General features: G+C 56.2%; 1 protein-coding gene across 1 annotated transcript; it reads right to left on the reverse strand.

Annotated features, from left to right (window-relative positions):
- Positions 1-220: 220 nt before the first annotated feature.
- LOC131591390 (protein shisa-8-like) lies at positions 221-9,161 on the reverse strand. The gene is made up of 4 exons (XM_058862018.1): positions 8,614-9,161; positions 1,311-1,435; positions 1,066-1,206; positions 221-534 (listed from the first exon to the last, which is right to left on the reverse strand). The coding sequence occupies exons 1-4, from the start codon at positions 9,159-9,161 to the stop codon at positions 221-223; spliced, it is 1,128 nt and encodes a 375-aa protein (XP_058718001.1).
- Positions 9,162-22,665: the final 13,504 nt, after the last annotated feature.

Genomic DNA, 22,665 nt, shown 5'->3' on the forward strand with positions numbered 1-22,665 from the left:
GGACGCCTGAAACTTGTTGCTCAGATGAGTCCCCGATGCCTCCTCGACGGTGAAGTGCAGCCGGCAGTCCCCATCCCGGAGGCCGGGGGGCCGGCTCGTCTCCCGGCCTGGCCAGCGCCGCGCTTTGTGTAAGTCCTGTGGTGCTCTCCTCCGGCGGGCTGCCCCCGGTAGCAGCGACTCCCGCCTGAGGGGCAGCCCCAGTCCCCGATGGCACTGGCCGTCAGACGGTGACCTCGGTCTTGCTGTTGGTGGCGAGGTGCCGCGGGTGCTGCCCGTACAGCGAGGCGGAGGGGCCGAAGGCCTCGGGTGGCCCCTCAGGGTGCAGGGTGGCCAGGCCCGGCCGGCGGGGTCCACGATGGGGACCCCCCTCCCAGCCCCCCGGGAAGGCCAGACCCCCTGGCACCTTGGGGCCCTTGGCTTTGGGCAGGGGGCAGCCCTCGGCCAGCACCGGCGTCTCGGCTGGGAAGGTCAGTGTGCTGGCGGGGGGTGGCTCCAGCCCCCCGAACCGCCTGTAGAAGTCCTCGGTGGCGCTCTCTGTGGGGACAGGCGTGCAGTGTCACCCCTCCAGAGCCACCCCCTCCTGCTGGCAGGGGGGGCCCAGGGAGGGTGCAGAGGTGGAGAAGGCTGGGATGGGGCTGTAGGAGGGATTCTGGGCGCTGACTGGCTCGGGGGGATATTGGCAGTGAACTGGCTGGGCAGTGCTTTTGGAAGATCCCGGGGAACCGATTGCTGCGCAGTGCAGTGTCCGTGTGGACCCTGAGCCCTGATGGGATGGGCAGTGCTTCAGGTCTGTGTGGGATCCTGGGTGCTGGTTGACTGGGAAGCGCAGTGGCTCTGCGGGGGACCCCGGGCACTGACTAGCTGGGCAGCACAGCAGGCTGGTGGAGTGATGGAGGAGCTGCAGAGTTTCTGCTGTGAGCAGCCACCCCAGGAGCATCGGGAAACTGGGATGCTTGTTCTGCCTGTGCCCCTTTGTGAGCCCCGTGCCCCTCCCCACTTGGTTTTCGGGGTTAACGGGGTGCATGCCCTCCTCCACCATCCCACCCCCAGGGCAGCGGAACTCACCTCCAACCTTGAGGGTGGTGTAGGAAGTGTAGTCCGGGGCTGACAGGGCCAGGCTGCTGGCCAGCGGCAGGCGCTTGCCGTGGCTGTGGGGCCGCCCCAGTGAGGGGGCAATGGCCACCGCGTTGTTCAAGGGTGGCTTGTCTGGAGGGGCAGAGATGGGTGGGGGCTCAGCCGTAGGCTGTGGCCTCCCACTGTCTTTATTCACCCAAGGGAACTTACTTTTCCCCACCACACCAGTGCCTTACCTGTGCTGTTTCTGGGGGGTCCCCGGGCCAGCCCCTCGCCCAGAGGCACCTGCACACCCCCCATGAGGCTGTCCATATTCTCAGAGGGGCTGTGGCCTGGCTGCTTCAGCAGATCTGTCAGTGTCCTGGAGAGGGGTGAAGGGCTGTTAGAACAATATCCTACTCCCCTGGGACCTCAAATGCATCCCAACCCTGAACTCCACTCCTTGAAGGCAGAGCTAGGCAGCCTGGGGCTAGGAAAGAGCCACTGGGAGCAGTGCACCCAGAGTGCACCCAAGCTGCTAATCCAGCTTTTGCAGGAGGGCTAACAAGTCTAACAGCTAATTGGGGTCTGGCTGGGGCTGAGCCCTCCCAGAGCCAGGGGCATCAATGGGTAAGAGTGGTGAGGGAGATGCATGGCTTGGAGCAGGCTGCAAGGGTACAATGAACTGAGACAGAAGGAAACTGATCTGATGGAAGCTGGAGCAACACCTCTGGGATGCTTCCTGGTAGAACAGGGGAGAGGAGGCAACACCTCCAGTTGAGTCCCTTCAAAACAGAGAAGACCCTAAGGAAGGGATTAGAGAAGCCACTTGTGCCCCTTCGGGGAGGGAAATAAACTAGTGGCAGCCTCTGGTGCAGGCGCTGTATGTGCAGAACACCCTCCTTGTAAGTAACAGCATTAAACATTAAACACCATTACATAAGATAGAGCCCTATTTCGTTTAACATTCATGGACAGAGATTCTGCAGTCCCACCACAGTGCACTGGCAATGCCAGAGCGAGGCATGCTGGTGGTACCAGAGCAGGGCACACCAGCAGTGCCAGAGTGGGGCACAGTGGCAGTGCCAGAGCAGGGCACACCGGCAGTGCCAGAGTGGGGCACAGTGGCAGTGCCAGAGTGGGGCACAATGGCAGTGCCAGAGTGGGGCACAGTGGCAGTGCCAGAGCAGGGCACACTGGCAGTGCCAGAGCAGGGTGCACCAATGCTGGTGGTGCCAGAGGAGGGTACAACAGCAGTGACAGAGGGAGCACGTTGTCAGTGTTGGAGCAGAACCTTGCCACGTGCCACTGCAGCCTTTGGCAGCAAGTCCCAGGAGAGGATGGGATGCTCCTGCAGGTGCAGGGCTTTGTGATGAGAAGACACACCATTCCCCCTGCAGAGACCATCCCTGCAAGATTGCAGGGGTGTCCACTCAGGGCTTTTTTTGGCTCGCTAATCCCCAGCTCACTGTCAGCATGCCTCGCGCCTTGAAGGCTCTGGCTGGCTCACAGACGCACACCGTGAGCTGATGGTTAGCAAGTGGTTGGACGATAAAACAGCAGATTAAACTCAACATGCATAAATGCAAATTGGAGAGGGAGCAGGGAATAATCCTGACTTGGTAGATGTGTCAGCTCATGGCACCAAAGTGCTCAAAAACCTAGCAAATGTGATGCTTGGAATTTCCAGGAAAAGCAGTGAGAACAAGGGAAAAAGTAATTCATTGTGCCTGGGGGATGCTTATGCTTGTGGGGACCTAAGGAAGCCCTTTCCCTCCCAGTTTGCGTTCAGTCAACATTACAGGGCAGGGGCAAGAGCAAAGCTACAAGGAAGGGTCACTTGCCTGTGGGCTAATTACACATCATTCTTGGGAAGCTTAATCTCCAGATGGGCCAAGAGAACCCTGATAGAGCTGAAGACATTGAAACGAGCGAGGAACAAACCCTGGCAGCTGACCAGCTGGAAGGCAGCTTGGCAGAAAAGGGCCTGGGGATTCTGGTTGACACCAAGTTGACCATAAGCCAGTAGAGTGCCCTTGGGACAAAGGCGCTGAAATGGTTTCCTGGTCTGCATTAGGCAAAGTGTTGCCAGCAAGTCTGAGGAAGGTGATCCTTCCTCTCTGCTTGGCACTGGTAAGACCACACCTCTGGAGTGCTGGCTCCAGCTTGATACAGAAGCATGGATGTATGGGAGAGAGTCCAGGGAATGGACACAAAGTTGGGACTGGAACATCTTTTATACAAAGAGAGGCTGAGAGAGCTAAGACTGTTCAGCCTAGAGAAGAGAATGTTTTGGGGGATCTTATCAATGTACATGAGTATCTAAAGGGAGGGTGCAACAAGGACAGCGTCAAGCTGATGAGGTGACAGGTGCAAACAGAAACAGGAATTACTGTTTAAACAGAAGAAACAACATTTTTTTTCCTGCAGGAGTAGTTAAATGCTTGACCAGGCTGCCTGGGGAGGCTGTGGCATCTCCATCCTGCAGCTGTTCAAAGCCTGCACCTCCCCAGGAACCTTCCTGCAACAGACTGACCCAACCAAAGTTCAGGCCGTGGATGCTGCAGTCAGAGAAACTCTGGGCACAAGCTGTGCCTAGGCTGTGCCTAGGCAGGGCAGGGGGAGGCAGGTACCCTGAGGCCATGGGTGTGGGCTGTCAACTCGGGGAGCTGCTGCCCTGTCAACTCCCACCTTCCCTGGGGTGTACTGCTCACCAGCCCCTCCCCACTGGACGCTGCCTGCTCTTGCCTGTCCCCGGGGCCAGCGCTCAAACAGGCTTGTTTCAACAGGAAGTTCAATGCGATTTGACCTATTTTTAAAATTATTTTTTCTTTTCCTCGGGTCTATTTATGAAGCTTGAGCAATCCTTTATCTATGATTTCTCTCCACATAAATCCATCAATGCTCTTTCTCATAAACGTGCCCTCCGTGCTGACCGCTCGGGGGCACGTGGACAATAACAATTAACGACAATGGCTCGAGCAGCAATTAATGAGCTGTTTTGCTAAGGTGAGAAGCACCCACAAGTCCCCAACACCAGCAGCACTCGGATTCACCCTTCCCTTGCACCTGGAGTAGCGCCACTGGCCAGGGCTGCCAGTAGGGCTCTCAGGGGCTGCACCCCTTCCCTGGCTTATCCCCAGGTGGTGCAGTGAAGGGAAGGTGGACATGGAGGGTGATACGGTGTCCCACTGAACATCACCTTGGGGGTTTTGAGCCTTAGTCTGGTCCTGTGGCTGGAGGGCTTGAGGAAGGTCAAGCTACATCTCCCTAGGTCACCTGGTGGTCTGCGGCACCAAGATGGGTCTGGAGTGCGATGGAGGAAGGGAACAGAGAGTAAGTGTAGCTTTAGACCTGCAGTGCTCATTTGTAAAAGGTCCTGATGAATGGTACCACTGAGGCCTTCATCCACAGAGTACCTGAGGCAGTGTGTGCGGGTGGCTTGACACCCAGCTTGCCTGAGCACCAACTGGGTGGGCATGCAGCCACCTCCATGGCAAACCTAGTTCTGCTTAAGGGTGCAACAAAGATGCCCCAAACCAACCTAGTGCAAGACCTGAGACCAGACACAGAGGCAGATCCAGAAGCAATAAAGATGGAGGCCAAGAGAGCTTCACAGGAGAAACCACGCAGGAAGCACTCAGTGCTCCTGATCCATCCCTAAGGGATGTGCCTGTGTGGGAGCAGGATGCTGACCTGGCACAGCAGCCCTGCCCAGGGCCTGACTCACTTTTGGGAGGCCCAAGCCCCATACCTGGTAAGCCCAGCAGGAGAGAGTATGCAAGTCCTGGCAAGGGGGCAGGGAGCAATGGGGAGACAGAAGCACAGTCTCCAGAAGAGAGGAGAGATGATGGATGGGGTGAAGTGACATTACCGTGAGCTGGAGTGGGGTCCATGGATGAGTGGGGTCATGAGGTTTGGAGCAGAGGTGCAGCGTTGCAGGAGGCACAGAGCACGCTGCAGCCACAGGTGAGCATCCCGGCTGGTCACACCACTGCTCCCAGTGAGAGCCTCAACTTCACCTCCCAAGTTTCCCACAGCTTACAGCATGTTTGCTAAGGGCAGGGGTGCCCATCCATACAACCGAGCAGCACGGGCACTGTGGGACACCTGTCCAGTGGAGCTCAGGGATGCTCAGGAAGGCGTGGGGCTATCAAAGTGTCTTTGCAAAACAGCAGTTGCAGCGGTGGGTATTGGAGCTTGGACCCAGTGGAAATGAGCATCCCCAAATATTATGTTCAGTCTAGGGACAGACCTCCAGGTCTCCTTCCCTACTGGAGCTGGATCCTCTTTTGTCCCCCAGAGAGCCAGGGCAGCACCTAATAGCATACCATACTGCCTGAAAACACTTTTTCTAGGTCTTCACCACTACCTGCTACCATGGACATCAACCGCAGGCATGGCCCTGGACTTGAGCATTGCCAGAGAAACACCCAACACAGCTGGATGCATAGTGAGGCCATATTTGGGGGACCCCAAAAAGCATGGGGAGACCCAGGGAATGAAAAGTTAGAATCGAGCACTCACCTACTGCAGCTGCCAGGGCACCTGCTCCTGACAGTTGTTTTGCCCTTCTCCAGAATCTCCCCTGCTCTCTAGGAGGCTGCTTCTTGCCCAGTTCTTCCCAAGGCATCATTCACACCAGCTGCAAAACTGCAGTTCCCACCCAGGAGGTTTTCTGTGAGAGGTCTGGGGCATGTGCTTGCTCTCCATGTAATGGGCATGGACAGATCCTGGAGGCCCCCAAGGACCCAACGTCCTCGGAGATCCGGGGACTGAAGAAAAACACAGGCAGGTGTTCCTGACTCACGCGGGGTCTGGCCAGGCTAAGCAAGTGCTGGGGACAGATGCCAAGCATGAGCTGAGCAGGAAGGAGAGGGGATTGCCGGAGCTGCCATAAGGCCCTGCAGGAGGAAGGCGGATGAGGACCGGAGGACAAACCAGGTAGCTGCAGTCCCTTGAGCACCCACTTCCCTGGGTGGGCCAGCAGCCAAATCCAGGAGGAGACAAAGATATGTTGGAGATGACCAAGGTGTGGGGGTCTCAGGACAAGCTGGACACAGACTCAGGTGTCTCCATCAGGGAGGAGCTAATGGACTTTTTGCACCTAGTCACTCTTCTTGGGTTTGGACCAGGACCAGAACCATGACAAATGACATCTGGAGGTGGTTGACCTTACCCCCCAAGAGAGAAACCTGCAAGCAGCAGCAGTGGGAGCTGTCCGGGGCAGCACAAAGTGCCTCCCAGGAGCGGAAAAACCCCGGCAGGAGGGAGGGATAGGAATGGAAATCAAGACGACCGTGCAACAGGGAGCTGGCCCAAGGCCATGATGCGGTGCCCAAGGAGCAAATGAGAAGCTCCTACCTGAGGCGCTGGGAGAGAGGCAAGGTGGCACTGCCCATGCCTTGGGCCATGCGTGGGTACAGTGGCAAGGCAGGTAGAAATAGCCCTGCTGTCTCAGAGGCACCAAGACAAAGTGTATTCCCCCAGCTGCCCAGGCACAGTGGAATGGAGGTGATAGCATCCCTTTTTGGATGCTGATGTTGTGTACCCAGCCTATGGCACTGTCTCCATCAGCCCGGCACCCAGGAAGTCATATCAGCCTGGTCTCTTGCCTGGTTCCTGGGGCTCTGCACCTGATGCACCACACCTGCCCTGCCACAGCTTTCCAGTCACCATCCCTGTGGAACGAGAGCCGGTCACAATTTGCACAGAAGGACACAGGACACAGAAGAGGGCAAGACTTCTGACTTCTGCAGTGATCGAGGTGTCCTTCTGATTTTGTCCCTCAAAGGTGGACGAGAAAAACGCACCTTCTCCCTATCTGTATGCTAGTGCCCAAAAGAGATCTGTGGCTTTATGGAGAACAGGCACCTGTCTCTCCAAACTCAGTGGGAAAATTCAGGTTTCCATAAGTTTAGAGGAAGGCAGGGACAAGGGGAAACACAGCTCCAGCAGCGCAGAATTGAGGCTACCCACAAAAAACAGCCCCTGGTGAGTGGCAGCACTCCCACTAGCATGTGATGGTGGGAGAAGGCAATACCCAATGGCAGGGGATGAGGACATGGGTCTGGGTGTCCCAGGGTCTGACCCCTCCCTGAGCACAGTATCTCCTTCCCAGGAGGTGGGGGGGATGACCAGAAAAAGACGCGGTGGCAGGCGAGTGGAAGGGGAGTCAGGAGGCTGGCGGAGGCCGTATTGATCCTGTCAAGGTGCCAACACTTCCTCAGGCAATGCGGGGGGAGGCGTGGGCACATAGCAGCACACAGCCAGGCTCCCTGCCAAGGTGGGGGCACAGCATGGATCCCCCCCAAACTGCCTCTTGTGTCTCAGGAGGGTCCTGTGACCCTCCTCCATGACTTAGTATGACCCTCCTCCAACCAGGGGTGATCAACCTCTGCTCCCCTAAGTGGGTGCAAGAAGTAGAATGGGTCTGGATTTGGGGTGCAGCACCCATTGGTTGTGTAAGTCCCAAATAGGCAGTACCCCAGGGGAAGGAGAGAGTGTGTTGGTGCTAGGGGTTGCAATCAGGACAGCTGCCTGATCATCCCAATGAAATTATTTCCACCAGCCCTGCTTTTCCTTTTTTTAAAAGCTAAAATCCCTTAACAAAATGGCATGAAAATGGGTTTCTTTCCAGGCTTGATGTCCTCACTGAGAAGATGAAAAGTAGAGCCCCAAAATGGGGAGAGAAGCAGGAGGGAGAGGGGAAGATGCACCGACAGCCACAGCAGCAGCACAGGAGTTGGGGGAGATGCAGGGGGTCTCCAGTGCCAAAGTGTGTCTGACACCTTGACCTTCCCCCCGCCAGCCCTGTGCTCAGCCCCAGGAGCAGGCTGAAAAGCAGGGATTGGAGCCACAGGGCATGGGCTCCAGGAAGAAGCTGCCCAGTTTTCCCCTGGAGGGTGTGCTCCAGGGGGTATGAGAGTGTGGATGCCCCCTGCAAGGGCAGTGTCCCACTCTGGTGCACAGAGCAGATGCCAGGGCACACCCACGCAGGCGCGCACACACACGCGTGTGCACACATGCACACGGAGTTGGCGCAGCAGCCACAGCGGAACTGTCAGTTGCCACTTCGTCTCCCCCAGTACTGCATGCAAGGCTGAGATCAAAGGCACTGCAGTCCAGAGTCACCCCACACACTGTCAGACTCTGTCTCACCTTCCTGGAGCATCAGGAACCACAGATTTGTTGTGGGGGGAAAGCCATGTCCTATAGCTCACATGTCACCCACCCCAGTGACTGGTGGGTTGGCACTCCTGAGCCAGGGACATGCCTCCTCAAGAGACAGAGCAGGTAATTTTGAGAGGAGATGGGTGTAAAACCACCCCTTCTTGTGGAGGCTGTCCTGGCTGCCAGCCCTCCCTGCCAGGTTAGTGGGTTGCAGTCAACCCACCCCCTGGTGTCTCAGCATGCTGGGACAGGGATTTTAGGGATCACCTCATCCTCTTGGCAGTCCCAAGGTGAAGCCCGGGTTCAGTCTACGCAACGGGCTAGGAACATGAGCTGCTACCCATGGGGAGATGAAGCAGGGAAGGTGGGGGGACTGGACCCCTTTACCTGGAGACGGTCATCTCTGTCTGGGGACCCTGTGCCTTCTCCAGGCCCAGCTTCGTGAAGATGCCCACCAGCACCATGATAGCCACCACACCGCAGATGATGTAGACGATCATGTTGGTCTTGTCACGAGTGGGGTCCTCGGGGGTCTCGTCCACCCGGGCAGGCGGCTGGCCCGTGTTGACCCAGTTGGGGGTGTCGTAGTTGGAGCAGCCACTCTGGTCCAGCCGCCCGGGCTTGAACTGGCAGCAGAAGCGGTACCCGCAGGTCCCGCAGCAGTACTGGTAGATGCCGGCGTTGCAGTTGAACGGCGGGTCCCACTGCCCCATCACGTCGTAGTACCCGCGGCAGCGGTCCCCCCCCGGTGGTGCCGCTCCGGTGGGCGCGGGGACCGTGGTCTCCGGCGGCGGTGCCTGGCTGCTGTTCCCGCTCTCCCCGGGCCCCCCGGTGCTGGGCTCGCCGCTCCACACCCGGCCGGGCTCCAGCAGCACCAGGCAGCAGATACCCACGACGTAGCTCGGCTCCATCCGCCCGCGGCTCCGGGGGGCCATCCGGGCGAGGAGAGGAGTTAGAGCCGCTCGCCCGGGACCGGCCGCATGGCCGCCGAAGAGCCCCGATGGAGGAGAAACGGGCTGGGGAGAAAGGGGGCGTAATGGAGGGAAGGCAAAAAAGGGTAGGAAAAAAGAAGTGGGTGAAAAAAAAAAAGTGCGAGGGGACGTACCCCCTCCCCGTGTCTCCCCAGATCGGCCGACGGGCAGAGAGATTCAGAGCAGGGGACGAGGCGGGCGGCATGGGAGAGCCGCCGCCTCCCGCCGGCCGGGGAGGGGACGCGGCGGCGGGCGGCGGGAGCGGGCGGGCGGGTCGGGCGCCGGCGGCCGCCCCATCCCCGCGCCTCTGCCCGCGCCTCCCGGCACCGCGCTCCGCCGAGGAGACAGGGAGGAGAGAGGAGGGAAAAGCAGCAAAAGCCCTTCGCACCAGGGCGGGAGGAGCAGGAGGAGCAGCAGGAGGAGGAGGAGGAGTGCGGGGGAGAGGGGGAGGGAGCCGGCGCGGCCAGCGAGGCGCGGGGGGCTCGGCTCCCCCGCCGCCTGACAGCCTCCCGAGGAAACCGGAGAAGGTCCTTCGCCGAGTCCTCTGCCAGGCTCCCCGCCGCCACCGGGCGGCAGGACACCCGCCCTCCCCGTCGGGCAGCTGCCGCGGGCGGCCGGGCACGCGTGGCACCAGTCCCGCGCTGCCTGCCTGCCCCCGAGCACCACCGAGCCCCGCCGCCGCACCCCCACTCGCCCGGACGGGAGCTGCGGGCCGCAGGCTGGTACAGGAGGGGCGTATGCTGGGGGAGAGAGAGCCCCCGAGGTGCTGGGGTGCCCTTCTTCGGCCGCTCAGCAAGGGGGCACTTAGGGAAAGGGGGAGAGCAGCGGTCCCAGTCCCTCGTGAACATTAGAGCATCCCCCAAGGGGAGCTGTCGATGGGGGTCTGTAGGATGGGAAAAGTGTGGCGGGGGGGCTACTGGGGCACCCTTAGAAAGTCATCCTCCATGGAGTTGCAATGATCTTCAGCCAGCCACTGGCTGGCCCTGTGTTTGGACTCCGAAGTTCAGACTTTCTGGGGAATGTGCACCCACTGCTTTGATCTCTGGCTGGTGCCACCCGTAAAGGTGGTATTCATCCTCACTGCCAGTTCACCTTCCCAGAAGGGCATGATTTGCTTTTCCTGCTCTGGGGCCATTGATGTAAGAGCAGGGTGGGGCAAACTGAGGGGCCATCGGGCCCTTTGCCCAGCACTAACACAATGTACAGCCTGTAACAAGGGTGGCTGGGGTGAGTGACACATGGAGATGTGGCTGCATCTTCATCACCTCCAGACAGACCTAAATGCTTTACTAGGGAAGGTCAGCAAATCTGGCATCGCCACTGTGTTCTTGGGCATCTATTCATGCTGTGTGAGAGAGAGGATGAATAGTGCATTGTCCTGTCTTACCTCATTGGTACTGTAACCTGGGGCATGTGGCTGCCCTTGGGCTGCATAGTGCTGGCACAGGAGACCCCAGTCCCCAGGCAAGTGGTGATACAACAAGACATTATAATGATGAAGGTGGGATTAAACAGGTCGGGGAGGCTCACCTCCCTCTGGCAGATGCCTCCTTCAGGCCAGCCCATGGATCAGCTTGTCCTCAGGAGCCATGCCTTACCTGCCACATCACAGGGGGCAGGCTCATGGGATGAAACACTCCATCATCATCCTGCCTGTGCATCGTGGCAATCTGATATTTCAGGCTGGAGCTTTGCACAAAAACCATCCCACCCCGTCGAGGGTGAAACACTTGTGTCTTCTGCTGGGGGACGGATTTAGAGGATAAAATATCCTTTCCCTATTCACCAATCCTGAGCCCTGCACGCCCCCGGTCGCTTCCCATCTGGAGTTTGGCAAAAGTCAAAGACATTGAAAGCATGGATGAAGAGAGCAGCTGGAGCCCGGGACGTGTCCGATCGGCCCCCAGTGCCTCAGTCTAATAGAGATCCATTAGGTAAGGTAGCTTGTAGCCTCCAGAGCTTCCTGAAAGAGATAGAAACCTAGTGAGGCGGAAGAAAACTGCTCGTCTCCAAAAGCCACACTTTCCCTGCATCTGGGAGGGCTCTCTGATGAAAGGCCCCACCGTCTGGAAGTTGCAGACATGGGGGTCGTTACCGCTAATAGCCAAAAGCAGCATCGGCCTTGAGAGAAGCTGCGCAAGCAAAGTTTGCTGCTGCCCAGGTAACGCCAGCAATCGTTTCCCAGGCACCGGGCGATTGCTCCCGACGTGTGTGCGAGCAGAGTCGCCCCGGGGGCCCGGAGTTTCACAGACTGTTAACAGCCAGAGCGAAAAACTGGCCAAAAACGGGGAGTTTGCTGGAAAATGGTTGCCTGACATGACCTGCGAGAAAGGGAACGGTTTTAAGGCGGGGGGAGGGTGTTTACTGAGTGTGAAGCAGCCGATTTAAAGGGTCTCTGGGAGCGAGAAGGAAGGAGGAAGAGCCGCTCGCTGGTGTTAGCTGCGTCCATCAACCCAGAAGGAAAGCAAAGGCCAGGGTAGGGTGCGGAGGAGCACCCTCCCGGCACGTCCCCGGCTCGCAGGGCCGGCCGGCGCTGGCTCCGTGCAGTGCTGGCACCAGGGGCTGCAGCCCGCAGCCCCGCTGAGCCGTCAGCTCATCTTTGTCAAATAAGTGACCCAGCCACTAGCTGCATCCCCAAAGGGAGGGGGGTGTGAGAGGGAAATCCTGTAGCCCGGCACCTACGCTCTAACATCATTGGGAAGCGGCGGCAGGACCCGCAGGAAAATTCAGGTCAGCAGGGACCTCCGGACAAAAAGCAAAGAACGTGCTTGCAACATCCACGGGCACTTCTAGGGAGGGGGATTTGGGAGAAGAGCTCCGTTAGACTTTGACCACCAGCCCTGGAGGATGTCACGGAAATATTCCCTGTAGTGACAATGCCACCCGGACTACAGAAGGGTGTCTCTGCGCCTGCAGAAATAGGATATACGGGCGGTTCAACACCGAGCGGGGAGGGATACGCCGAGCGCTGACACTGTAAACAGATTGTTTCTGGCAGGCCACGGTGATCTGGAGAAGATCCTCTCTGTCACAGCCAGAGAGCCCGACAGACCCAGATCCCTGCTGATCATGGGGGTGCAAGCCTAGCAGAGCTGCCAGGCTCTTGCCCAAGGAGCAGAAGCAGGAGGGAGCCATCACCATCATCAATGTGGAGTAAAGCCCTGGGAGCCTCCCTGAATGTGTGAGGATTGGGGTGCAGTCAGCTCCTGAGAAAAGCTAGCAGTGTTTGGAGTGTTTGGAGCCCCAAAGCTACCCCGCCAACCCCCCCCCCCCCCTCGCCCCTCATCCGGGGAATCAGAGACACCTTTCCCCCCCAAAAAAGTGATTTTTACCATGCAGGACTGACCTGGACTCAGGGCCAAGGGGTGAATGAAGGAAAGGGTGCTGCTGTGGGGTGGATGTCCCATCTCAAAGGGCTGTGCTGCAATAGGAGGGCTCCAGCACCTCATGCTTGTGTGCTGAGGAGTGCTGCCAGAGTGGGTTTTGCTGCTTGCAAATCAGCAACTAACACCCGACATCATCAGCTAGGAAGAGCTGAAGGCGAAAGAAGGCTGTCAGGAAGAGCTTCCAGCATGCGCTGCAGCACTGTCCTCTGCCTGGAGGCAAAGGAGAGGAAGAGCTCCTGCCATCATCCCTGGGAGTACATGGGGCATGTGTATCCCCCCCACATTCCCCAGGATACACCAGAGAAACCTACTTCCCTCCAAAACTTCAGCTACTGAAGCTGGTTCTGTTCCAAGGCTAGAGCTGGGGAAGAGTCTCCCCTTGCCTTTGTCTCTGTGAGGGAAATTTCTTTGGCCATCAGCATCCTTCTTGGAAGTTCTGAGTTTTCTCAGACCCATTGTCTAGGACTGGGATAAGGGACCCCTGGACTGTGATTAGAGATCCCTGGGGTCAAGCACTGGGCTAATGTGCAATCAGATCCTACTCCCCTCCTCACATTATCATATGCTTAATGGATTAGGGAAACCAAAGCAGATCTTGGGCTACTGGTGTAAAGCAGGGCAAGTTAAACGCACTGGAGGATGCACAGAGATGAGGTGGCTGAGCCCAGAGCAGACACCATCTACCCTATTTCCAGCCCAGTGTGCACAAGGGTTTTATTCTCCTGCCTGTGCTTGATGCTCTGGCTGTAAAACGGCTGTAAAAGAACAACTGTGCCTCATAATGGCTTACAGAGAACACAGAAGCATATGTGCTTTACCATTACCATCATAACTGCAAACATTCAAAAGTTGAGATTTGCAAGCTTCCAGCTTCCTAAAGGCAGCTGGATTCAAATCCAAATGACATCCAGAGGAATGAGGAGAAAATCAGCTCAAAGCAAGGGCTTATTTTTAATTTATGTCACAGTATGGGCAAGCAGGATCTGGGCTGGAAGCCCGAGCTCCCTCAGCTGCCACTGTTAGAGGGCAGCCGTGCCTCCACATATAGCACAAAGACCCACGAGCATCAGCTGTGACCCCCAGGCTGTCTGCATATGGACTTTGCATTTTGGATTAAACTTGGAGACAGTGCTGGTAAATGTTCCCCTTTGCAGGCGCTTGGTACATCAGCTCGCTAGCCCAGGGGTTTTGCTGATGCAGCCTGGAGGTTGTGTTGGGGATGGCTGCAGAGTGTTTGCAGCCCCCTTCACACTCATCTGAGCTTCAGGGCAGTTGGTGGGATGTTGGACCCAAAACTGTCCCCTCACTGGTGCCTGCAGGCTGAGCAGGAGCACCCCAGCCTCAAACCTCCTACACTGGGCTTGTGTGGCAGGTCCCTGTTGCTATCCTGGGTGGAGCCCGAATATTTTCTCCTTTCCTTTTTAAAGTAAGTTTCTACCAGTTTTTCAAGCATTAAAAAGCCAGATAAACACCTGGAAGCAGCAATGCACAGCCCAGCTTACTCAGCAGCGCAGTGGCATCTCTGGCTACGCTCCCTCTCTCCACCCCCTCCGCTCTCACCCCGACCACCCCTCATGCAACGTGCTGATTCAAACCACAATCATTTAGGGCAAAACACACCCAAAGAGAGAAAGGATGAGAGCAGCCATCGCAATGCAGAGCATCCTTAAGGGCTCAGCGTAACAACTGTGCGAGAAGGGGATCTGCTGCAGGGAGGGTGGGAGGCAGCGGAGCCAGCTCCAGGCTGCTTTAGCCAATTGTGGAGCAATAAAAACCAGACCGTGGCAGCAAAAGGGACCCAGTGCTTCCCCTCCCGTGCTTGAGGACCCGAGATGGTGGTGGTGGCAGTGAGCTGTTGGGGTTTGCTGGGATGGGGGATTTAGGGCGCCTGTTCCGGCGGCTGAGGCAGGGTCTGCAGGAGGAGGCCATATGGCCAGGAGCAGCGTGCTGCGTGCTGTCCCGGCGTCAGACCGGCAGCAGCGGGCACAGCCTCTCCTCGGGAAGGGCGGCCGTGCCAAGCACAGGCTCTGGCACAGGTGCCGGCCGGCTGCCAGGTACACTCAGGTGCTGCGGGCGGCTCAGAGCCCGCAGGGCAGCATGGCATGGCCAGCAAGGCAGGATGCCCCTGTGCAAACCAGCTGTCCCTCCTCATCTCCTCATCCCCTGGAACCAGGAGACATGTAGGGGCTCATGACCCCCTCGCAGCACAGGTTTGCGCCAGGTGGATCTAACTGTGGTTGGTTGTAGCAAGGTATGAATGTTGATGAAATCTTTGCTTCTACAAGACCAACATTTTGACATGGAAGCAGAGGATGATTGGTGGAACATTGGCGGCAGGAGCTCATCCACCTCCCCCTGTGCCAGCTCTTCCCTGTGCTGGGGGACAGGCTCTTCCAGCAGAGGCTTGAAGGGGCTCAGCATACTTCTCCTCTCATGATAACCCTTTTCCAGCAAAGGCTGGCTCCACTGGGGCCCAGTTCACTGGACTCCTGCCCTTTCTTGAGATGCCAAGGGGTGAAAAAAAATCAGGGATGTGTTCTGAGAAAGGAGCTTCAGGCAGATACCGGGAAAGGCTTGTGAGCAGAACAGGACAGGAAAGATCCTTAATTAAAACCAGGGAAGGGCAAGGAAGGTCCAGAAAATCAGTTTTGCTTTTCCAATGGAAGAGAACAAGGGTGAGAGGGTAAAGAAAGCCCAGAGGTGTGGATGTGCAATGCCTGTGCACCGCCTCTGCACAGAGCGGTGTGCTGCATTTGGGACCATCACTTTCCTCCACCTGCCCTTCCACAGGCACTGGTATGTGCCTCTTCCCCTCTGTAGCAGCAAACTGCAGGCTCTCTGTGCCCTTGGCTTCCCAAGGGTGTCCCAGGATGGATGTACTTGTCCTTTGATGTCTCTTTTCACTGGATTACAGAGGAAGGAGAGGGCTTTGCTATGAGAGGGCTGGCTGCGAGCAGAGCTCCCTTGCCCGCCGGGAGCCCGTGGGCTTTCGAGCCAGCTTCATTTTGGCATGATCCGCCTCTGCAAGTGAGAGCTGCTGAGGATGGCCCAATCCTATTAGAGGCAGGGATTTGCTTCAGGTCTCCTACCATTACCCTGATGACATTTTGTTGTGCAATAAGCCTCTGTCTTTTGGGAAACTAAAAATCAAGTGCACCGCCTTCCCACATAGGAACTGTCCCTGTGCCACGCCGGCAGCAGCCTCCCTGCAGCAATCAGGAGTCACCTTGGTGCTCCTACCAGATATGTCATTTTCCTTCTGCCTCCCAAATCCCAGCCCAAGGACAGGACAGATGCCACCAGCAGCAGGGCTTTAGGTGGAACAAATCATGTGTTTTCCACACAGGAAGAGCAAATCAGTGAATAGCTTTGAAACTAATACAGGACAGTTGGTGGGTGCACCCACCCAAGGGAAACAGGGCACACTGAAAACTCCTGTGAACAGGAATGCAGGAGGATCCATGGCAAAGCTTGGGGAAAAGAAGGGAAAAGGAGAAAGGCAATATTGGCTCCCAACAAATAATTTCTGAAGGTCTGTGTGAGGTTTGCAAAGTGCTGAGGCTGGATGTGGGGCTCAGTAACTATCTGCAGCTCTGCAAAGGACAAGGTAAGGGGGATAATATACAGCGAAGGGAATAGGAATAAATTAAGCAGAACAGGAGAAAAACCTGAAAATCCAGACAGGGAGATGTATGTGGCTATAGACAGATCTCAGACTGTCCCATTAAAAACATGCCAAAAGCAGCAGAGAGGGATCAGGGTGGGGATGTGACGGGTCTGCTCTCACTTCTGCAGCTGTCTGCATGCAGCAGCAGGGTGCAGGTGGAGGGAGCTGTGAAAACTCCTTTGAGTTGGCTGATACTGTGGGCAGGGAAGGTATGTGGCTGAGTGAGGAGAGCTTTGTTCAAGCCTCCCAGGTACTAATCCTCATCACTCCTCTTGGAGGACCAGTTCATAGTCTCATAGTTCTTGCAAAGGCAGATGTCCCTGATGTCCCCTGAATGGGGCTGTCACTGCTGGACATTCATCTTGTCACAAGAGCCCTTGGACACACTGTGCAGTTGCCCTCTGGTGCTGCTCTTGGCCTCATCCTTTGCTTTCTGCCCCTCATGCTCTGTTTCAGGATGTACCATCAGCCTGTTGCAGACAGAGAATGATGATGGCCCTGCCCTGGCTGGAGATGGGTTGTGGCTGCTGGAGCAAGGGGGGTAAATGCAGGGATGCCCAGATAATTTTTAAAGCTTGCCCATATTTGTAACAACCAGTGGAAGTAATTGCAAATATGAGGAGAAAAATAAACTCTTGGCAGCCACCAGCAGCAGGTTTCTCCTCTACCAGTGGCAGCATGGAGAGCCCAGCAAGCATGGGCCACGTCTGAATTAGGTGCAAAAACTCCCAGATGGGCCTGGCACCATTGGAAAAGGGAAGCCAAGCTGGGAGCTGGGAGAAGAGCTTGGTCAGAGGTCCCCTTCCCCAGGGTCCTGCCTGGGGCATGGGAAGAGGGAACCACACCCTGGGCAGAAACCAAGCTGGCTCAGAAAGCTGCTTCCCAGCTTGCCCCAGAGATTCCACGTTAGCACAGATGTGTCACTGAGCACAGCATGCCCAGAAGCATCTCCTGATTTCTGCTCCCGTGGCATCTAGGAGACTGAGACCATACCCTGGGTTTTGGGAGGCATGAAGGATGCACAGTGATAAAGATTTGCCAACATGGGAGCTCTCTTCTGCTTCAGTTTGTCCCTCTTGAGTTAAGGCTGGAGCCCCTGACAGCTCAAGGTTGCTCTAGGTAAAGTATTTCCAATACTTCAGAAGGAGAAAAGCCCAGACTTGCACCACCCTGCAGTGTGAAAGTAGTACGTGTATCAGAGATACCAAATGGTTCTTTGGAGGGGCAGGGGATGTTTTAGTATTGATCACACATTTAGATGTTTAGCTCACATTTCCAGCTTGTCCTTCAGCTCTGAGTAGCAGCTTGCTGGCTGCGTGGTGACAGTGGCCACCACCAGCCTGCCCTCATCAGGCAGCAGGACCAGTGGGAGAAGGGGTGGTTGGGCTGGTGGCGGCAGGGAAATGTCATGCCTTGCTGAGCAACAGAATTGCTAAGACAAAAAAAGCTCGGTCTTGAAAATTAGCAACACCTGAGTGGCCCTTCTGCCGTCTTCCACATCATCGCCAGAGACATTTCCCCGTTGCACCAGCTTTACCTCAGGGGACGGATGCCGCTGCAAGCCATGCTGCCCCCACTGCCACTCTCATGCCACTTTCCCCTCCTTGACTTGCCAGGCAGGCTCTGTGGCTTTAGATATCAAAGGAGCTGGAGCTCCAAAGGCCCTGCCAGGATCCCCACCCACAAAAGTGCCCGTGGGGCTCTGCCTTCATCAGCAAGGTGTGGGTTTCTAGTCATCCTTCTCACAGAGAAAAGGCTTGAAAAGGTAAAATGAATATAGCCTAGAGGCTCAGAAACCAGAGATTAAATAAGAAAAGTTCCAAAACTTCACTTTTTTCCTTCTTTTTGTTCTACTCTCACAATCCTTATGCCAGGTTTTGGTTTTCCGCAGGCCTGGCTCCTGCCCTGAGGTGCCTGAAGGCCCCCTGTGCCAGGGCCCCCTGAGAGAGCTGCTGGTGTTCTGGGAGGGCTTTGCAGTCTCCTCCTGCAGCAAAGATGCTTTCCCCCCGGAGTGGGAGAGATGGGCTGCTGGCACCCACCCCACTCCCCCTGTATGTGGCGGGGGTCCCAGGCAGGCTGCCAGCCCCTCACTCTCCATCTGGCTCGCACCAGGGTGTGCAATCCTTTCTGCACAGTATGCCTGGAGCTGTGGCTCCTCTCTGGGACATCTCCCAGTGAGCAGGTCCCCCTCCCTTTGCCTCCTCCCCAGGGCAGCCAAGCTGCATGGCTCTGTGCGAGCACAGCAGGAGGACAGATCTGAGGAGACAGGAGGAAAACGAACTCCCTTAAATGTGATGGAGGCGACTGCCTGGTTCTGTCAGCCATTGCCCCCTCTGCCCCCCCTCCTCCCTGCACCCAGCTTGTCTCCTGCTGTTTTTCTCTCTCTCTGGGTATAAGATGTCATAAGGATTCGGCCCAAATATCCCTGGGTGCTGCTCTCACCCCATGCTCATCTCTTGAGGTCACCTTGGAGTCCAGCGCTGTCCCCTCTAAGCTGGGAGTTGGCCACAAAGGCGACTGCAGTGGAAATCTCACCCTTGAAATGCTGGGTGGGAGCAGATGTGAAGCTCTGTTGTCACCCTTGAGGAACAAATCATTTTAAATGGTTTAAATGGTGACCAGCTAGTACTGCTGCTGGAAGAGGAATCACTGCTCACAGAATCAGCTAGGCTGCACCAGTGCAGTGGGGCTGGAGCTAGGGAAGTGCTCAGGCAGAGCCCCAGTTCTAAATCCTTCAAGTTTTGCTACAGTTCCCAGGATGGTCATCAAATGCGAGTTTGTGAGCCATGGTGCTGGCACAGTGATCGCAGATGTGCACAGATGTGTGAGGCAGGGAGCACTGGGAGTCATGGCAGTGATGGCACTGTCCAGGCAGATCACCATGGTTTTGGGGTCATTGCCGTCAAACGATGTCATCATGTATTACACCTGCCCCATGACCTTGCTGGCAGCAGATGCAAACCTTATGGACTCTTCTAGTGAACCTCATCTCCTTCCCAAAATGGCTCAGAGAGGCCATATCTGCCCCCAGTGCCCCAAAGCCATCTCTGCCACCTTGTACCGATGCATCTGGGGCGTGTGAAATGGATGCAGTTTTCCTGCTGTCCCTTTCTCCTGTGCATCTGTCCACCCCAGCACACTGCCTCTGCCACCATCAGGGCAGCCACTTTCCTCCCCACTGTCCCAGGAGACATCTCTGGTTTTCCTGGCAACCCTGCAGTGGGGCTGCCTCACTACGGGCCTTTAATGAGGAGTTAATTGCTGCTGACACTGCCTGGGCCAGGGAATTCTCTCCTGGGTCTCCGATAGCACTTGGCCAGGATGGAGCGCAAGAGGAGGAAGAGTCAGTGCTGCCGGTAAATGTGCTCCAAGACAGCGAGGGAGCAAGGGCTGCCGCATCTTTATTCCCTGTTGACCCATTTAAAGCAAGCACCGGTGACTAAGGGAGCTGGCAGGAGGATAAAAATACCTCCCACATGTTCACTACGAGGCCAGGGACAGAAATACGGGTGCCATCACCTCTCTGGTGAGTGGTTGGGGTCACACAGTGTTTTGCAATCCCAAAAGTGGAGTCTCCAGTGTCTCTCACAGCAAACACAACCACAGTGGGTGTCCTCTGCTCAGAGCTTCCTGTCACACACCGTCCCAAGAGTCAGCTCCCTTGCAACCTCCCTTTCCTTCCTTGGGGCTGTAGCAATCAGAAAAAAACAACCAATCAAACAAACAAAAAACCCCAACAACCCCAAAAGCAGAGGTTCTCCCTTATTTCCAGCAAAAGGAGAGAACATCACACAAGGAAATCTTCCCTGCAGACCTCAGCCATGCAGGTCACTGCACTGCTGCTGAAATATCTGTGTCACTGCACTGTTCACCCTGTTGGGGTCACGTCCCTGTGGAGCTATGTCCCGCTGCAACCAGACAGGGCAGATCCTGGAGTCCTCCTCACCTCCCTGGCATAAGCTGCTCCAGACACTGCATTGCCACCTCATGGGAAAACACACACAATTTTCTGGGTTGGCAGCAGGGATCCAGTGCTGCTTTCCTGGCCCCTCCACACTGGCACACCTGGGAGCTTTTGCACTTGGAGTGGGCTCAGTACACAGTCTCTTTGCTAGCAAGATGCTGGAGACCAGCAACCACACCTGGTACCTGGTATTTTATTTGGTCTTCTTCAGGTCACACAGCTGCCTGCTGCTTTATTGAACCTTGAAAGACATATTTTGCAGGCAGAAAAATGTTGAATGAAGCTGGTTTATTAGCAAACTAAAATGTCTTAAACCAAGCAAGTGGACTACAGCAGATACCCCATCCACTTAGCATTTAGCAGTTCAGCAAAGAAGAAGAACCCATGCAGGAGAGTGCTGTGCCCAGGCTCACAGAGGGCACCATGTCTCCTCACATGAGATAGCACAGAGAGGTGTCACAGGAAGGTATCAATCACCTTCCCTACCTGGTGGGCACAAAGCCCACTGGCCAGGCATGGGGACAAGGGCTGGTATGGGCCAGGCATGGTTACTGCCACCTGTGGGTTCAAACTTGTGGGGTTTGCTAATAATTTGTTCATTAATAGATGGAGGCTTGGGGTGAGTTACAGCAAGGAGCTGACAAGCTCTGGGTCTCTCCCTCTTCAGTGATCCCAAACTCCCTGTCAGGGATGGAGAGGGCTTGCAAAGCAGCAAGCAAGCAAGTTTCTCTTGCCTATGGCTTTCATGGACTGATCTAGCCCCAAAATCTGGGTAAGCATTAGCAGGAGACTGAATGTTGAGGCGGAGGTTTATGGGCACCAGCCAGTTGCACAGCATGCTGAGTGGGCAGCACCAGAACCCAAACACTGCTGTCCCTGAAGGACTTGCTTGCTGAATATATCCACCCAGATATATAAGTAGATTGTGTAGGGCAATGCCTTAATGCTAGTGAGGATGTAAATTGGTCCCCTGTAGAGTCAGAGTCATTGGGAGAAGCAGTATATGCTGAAATAGGCAGTCCTGCTTTCTAAATCTGTAATTCCAGCTCTGGCTATATTTTCATCTTTCTAATAATATGTGCAAATATAGTACGGATGAATCACAGGCTGCAGGCTTCAGGGTTTTTTTTCCCATCCTTTCTCTGCAAATCCATCATGTGGGGGAGAGGGGCTGACGGAGCAAAGGAGCTCAGACCCAGGGGAGATCCTGTCCCAACCAAGCCTAAATCCATCCCCTTGCACCTCTGTGTGCTGTCAATCCCAGCCAGGAGCAAGTGGTCCCTCCCACTCTGATTGCCTCCACCATTTCATCCCTGCAGTGTAACATTCCTGCCCGGGAACATTTATTTCCCAGGACACTCCTGAATCATTCCCAAACCAGTGGACCTGTCCCATCCCTGTCTGCATCCCAGGGTTTGTACATCCCCACATCTGGATTTGCCTGCTGGGAATTTCTTGCTTTGTTGCAAGGACCTTTTGCAAATGTTAATGCTTTCCTTGCGCTGGAGAGCTCTTCGGCTGATCTGCCAGAACACATTTCACACGCTTCTCCTAGAATTATGCCCTTTGCTTTTCCCGGCGTTCAAGCTGAAGCAGAGCCTAGTGTGCCAGCGGCATGCAAGGAGAGCAACGAGTCGGCCGTGCCGGCTGCGGGGGCAGCGGAGCCAGGGGTTAAGCGCTGCCCAAGTGAGCGTTTGCTGCATGCTGGCTCCCGGGCAGAGGGGGGACAGCAGGGGTCCTCATGGACCCACCCTATTCCTTGGGTTTTGTGAGTGGAAGCTGGATCACAGCATCCCTTGAAGCAAGACAGGCTTCAACGCTGCCCCTGTGACAGCGCACATAAACCTGAGTTCAAAGCGCGTCACAATTTAGGCATGAGCATTCTAGCTGCGGAGGGCTCTGGATTTGGGCTGAAAGCAAAGGATGAGGTAAGGATAAGCTCCTCTTAACACCTCCAAGGCCAGCGGTTCCCCCCCAGTTTCTCTCTCCTGGAGCCCATGCTGGGCTGTCCACACTCCCTGCACAGCATTTAGCCATCTCTGGAGGCACTGCCACTGCTGCGCTCTGGGCCAGGAGCAGGAAAAGTGGATATGCCCCAGCAGGTCCCTGCGGCTGAGAGAGCAGAGGGGCCTGGCCATGGTGTGAGAGGCAGCAGGTGGAGAGGTCAAGGAGATCTCTCCTGAGCATGGGGTCGGTGCTCGATTGGCTGCAGTGGACACTCAGTGTCACAGGGAGGTGGTGTTTAGGGGGACTCTTTCACTGCTGTGGCCATTTGTCATCAGAGCTGGCATGGGGCTCAGGGTGGGCAGGGGAGTGCTGGGACAGAGGGTTCCCAGCAACACTCTGGTACAATCTGCCCATGTGGATGGACATCCCTCTACACCCCCTGCATCCTCCCAATCCCCTCTATCTTCTTCATCCCTGCATCTATTGTGTTCCTCTGTCTGCTCT

The sequence above is a fragment of the Poecile atricapillus genome, chromosome W, assembly GCF_030490865.1.
Source record: "Poecile atricapillus isolate bPoeAtr1 chromosome W, bPoeAtr1.hap1, whole genome shotgun sequence".
In the NCBI taxonomy this organism is placed as follows: Eukaryota; Metazoa; Chordata; class Aves; order Passeriformes; family Paridae; genus Poecile; species Poecile atricapillus.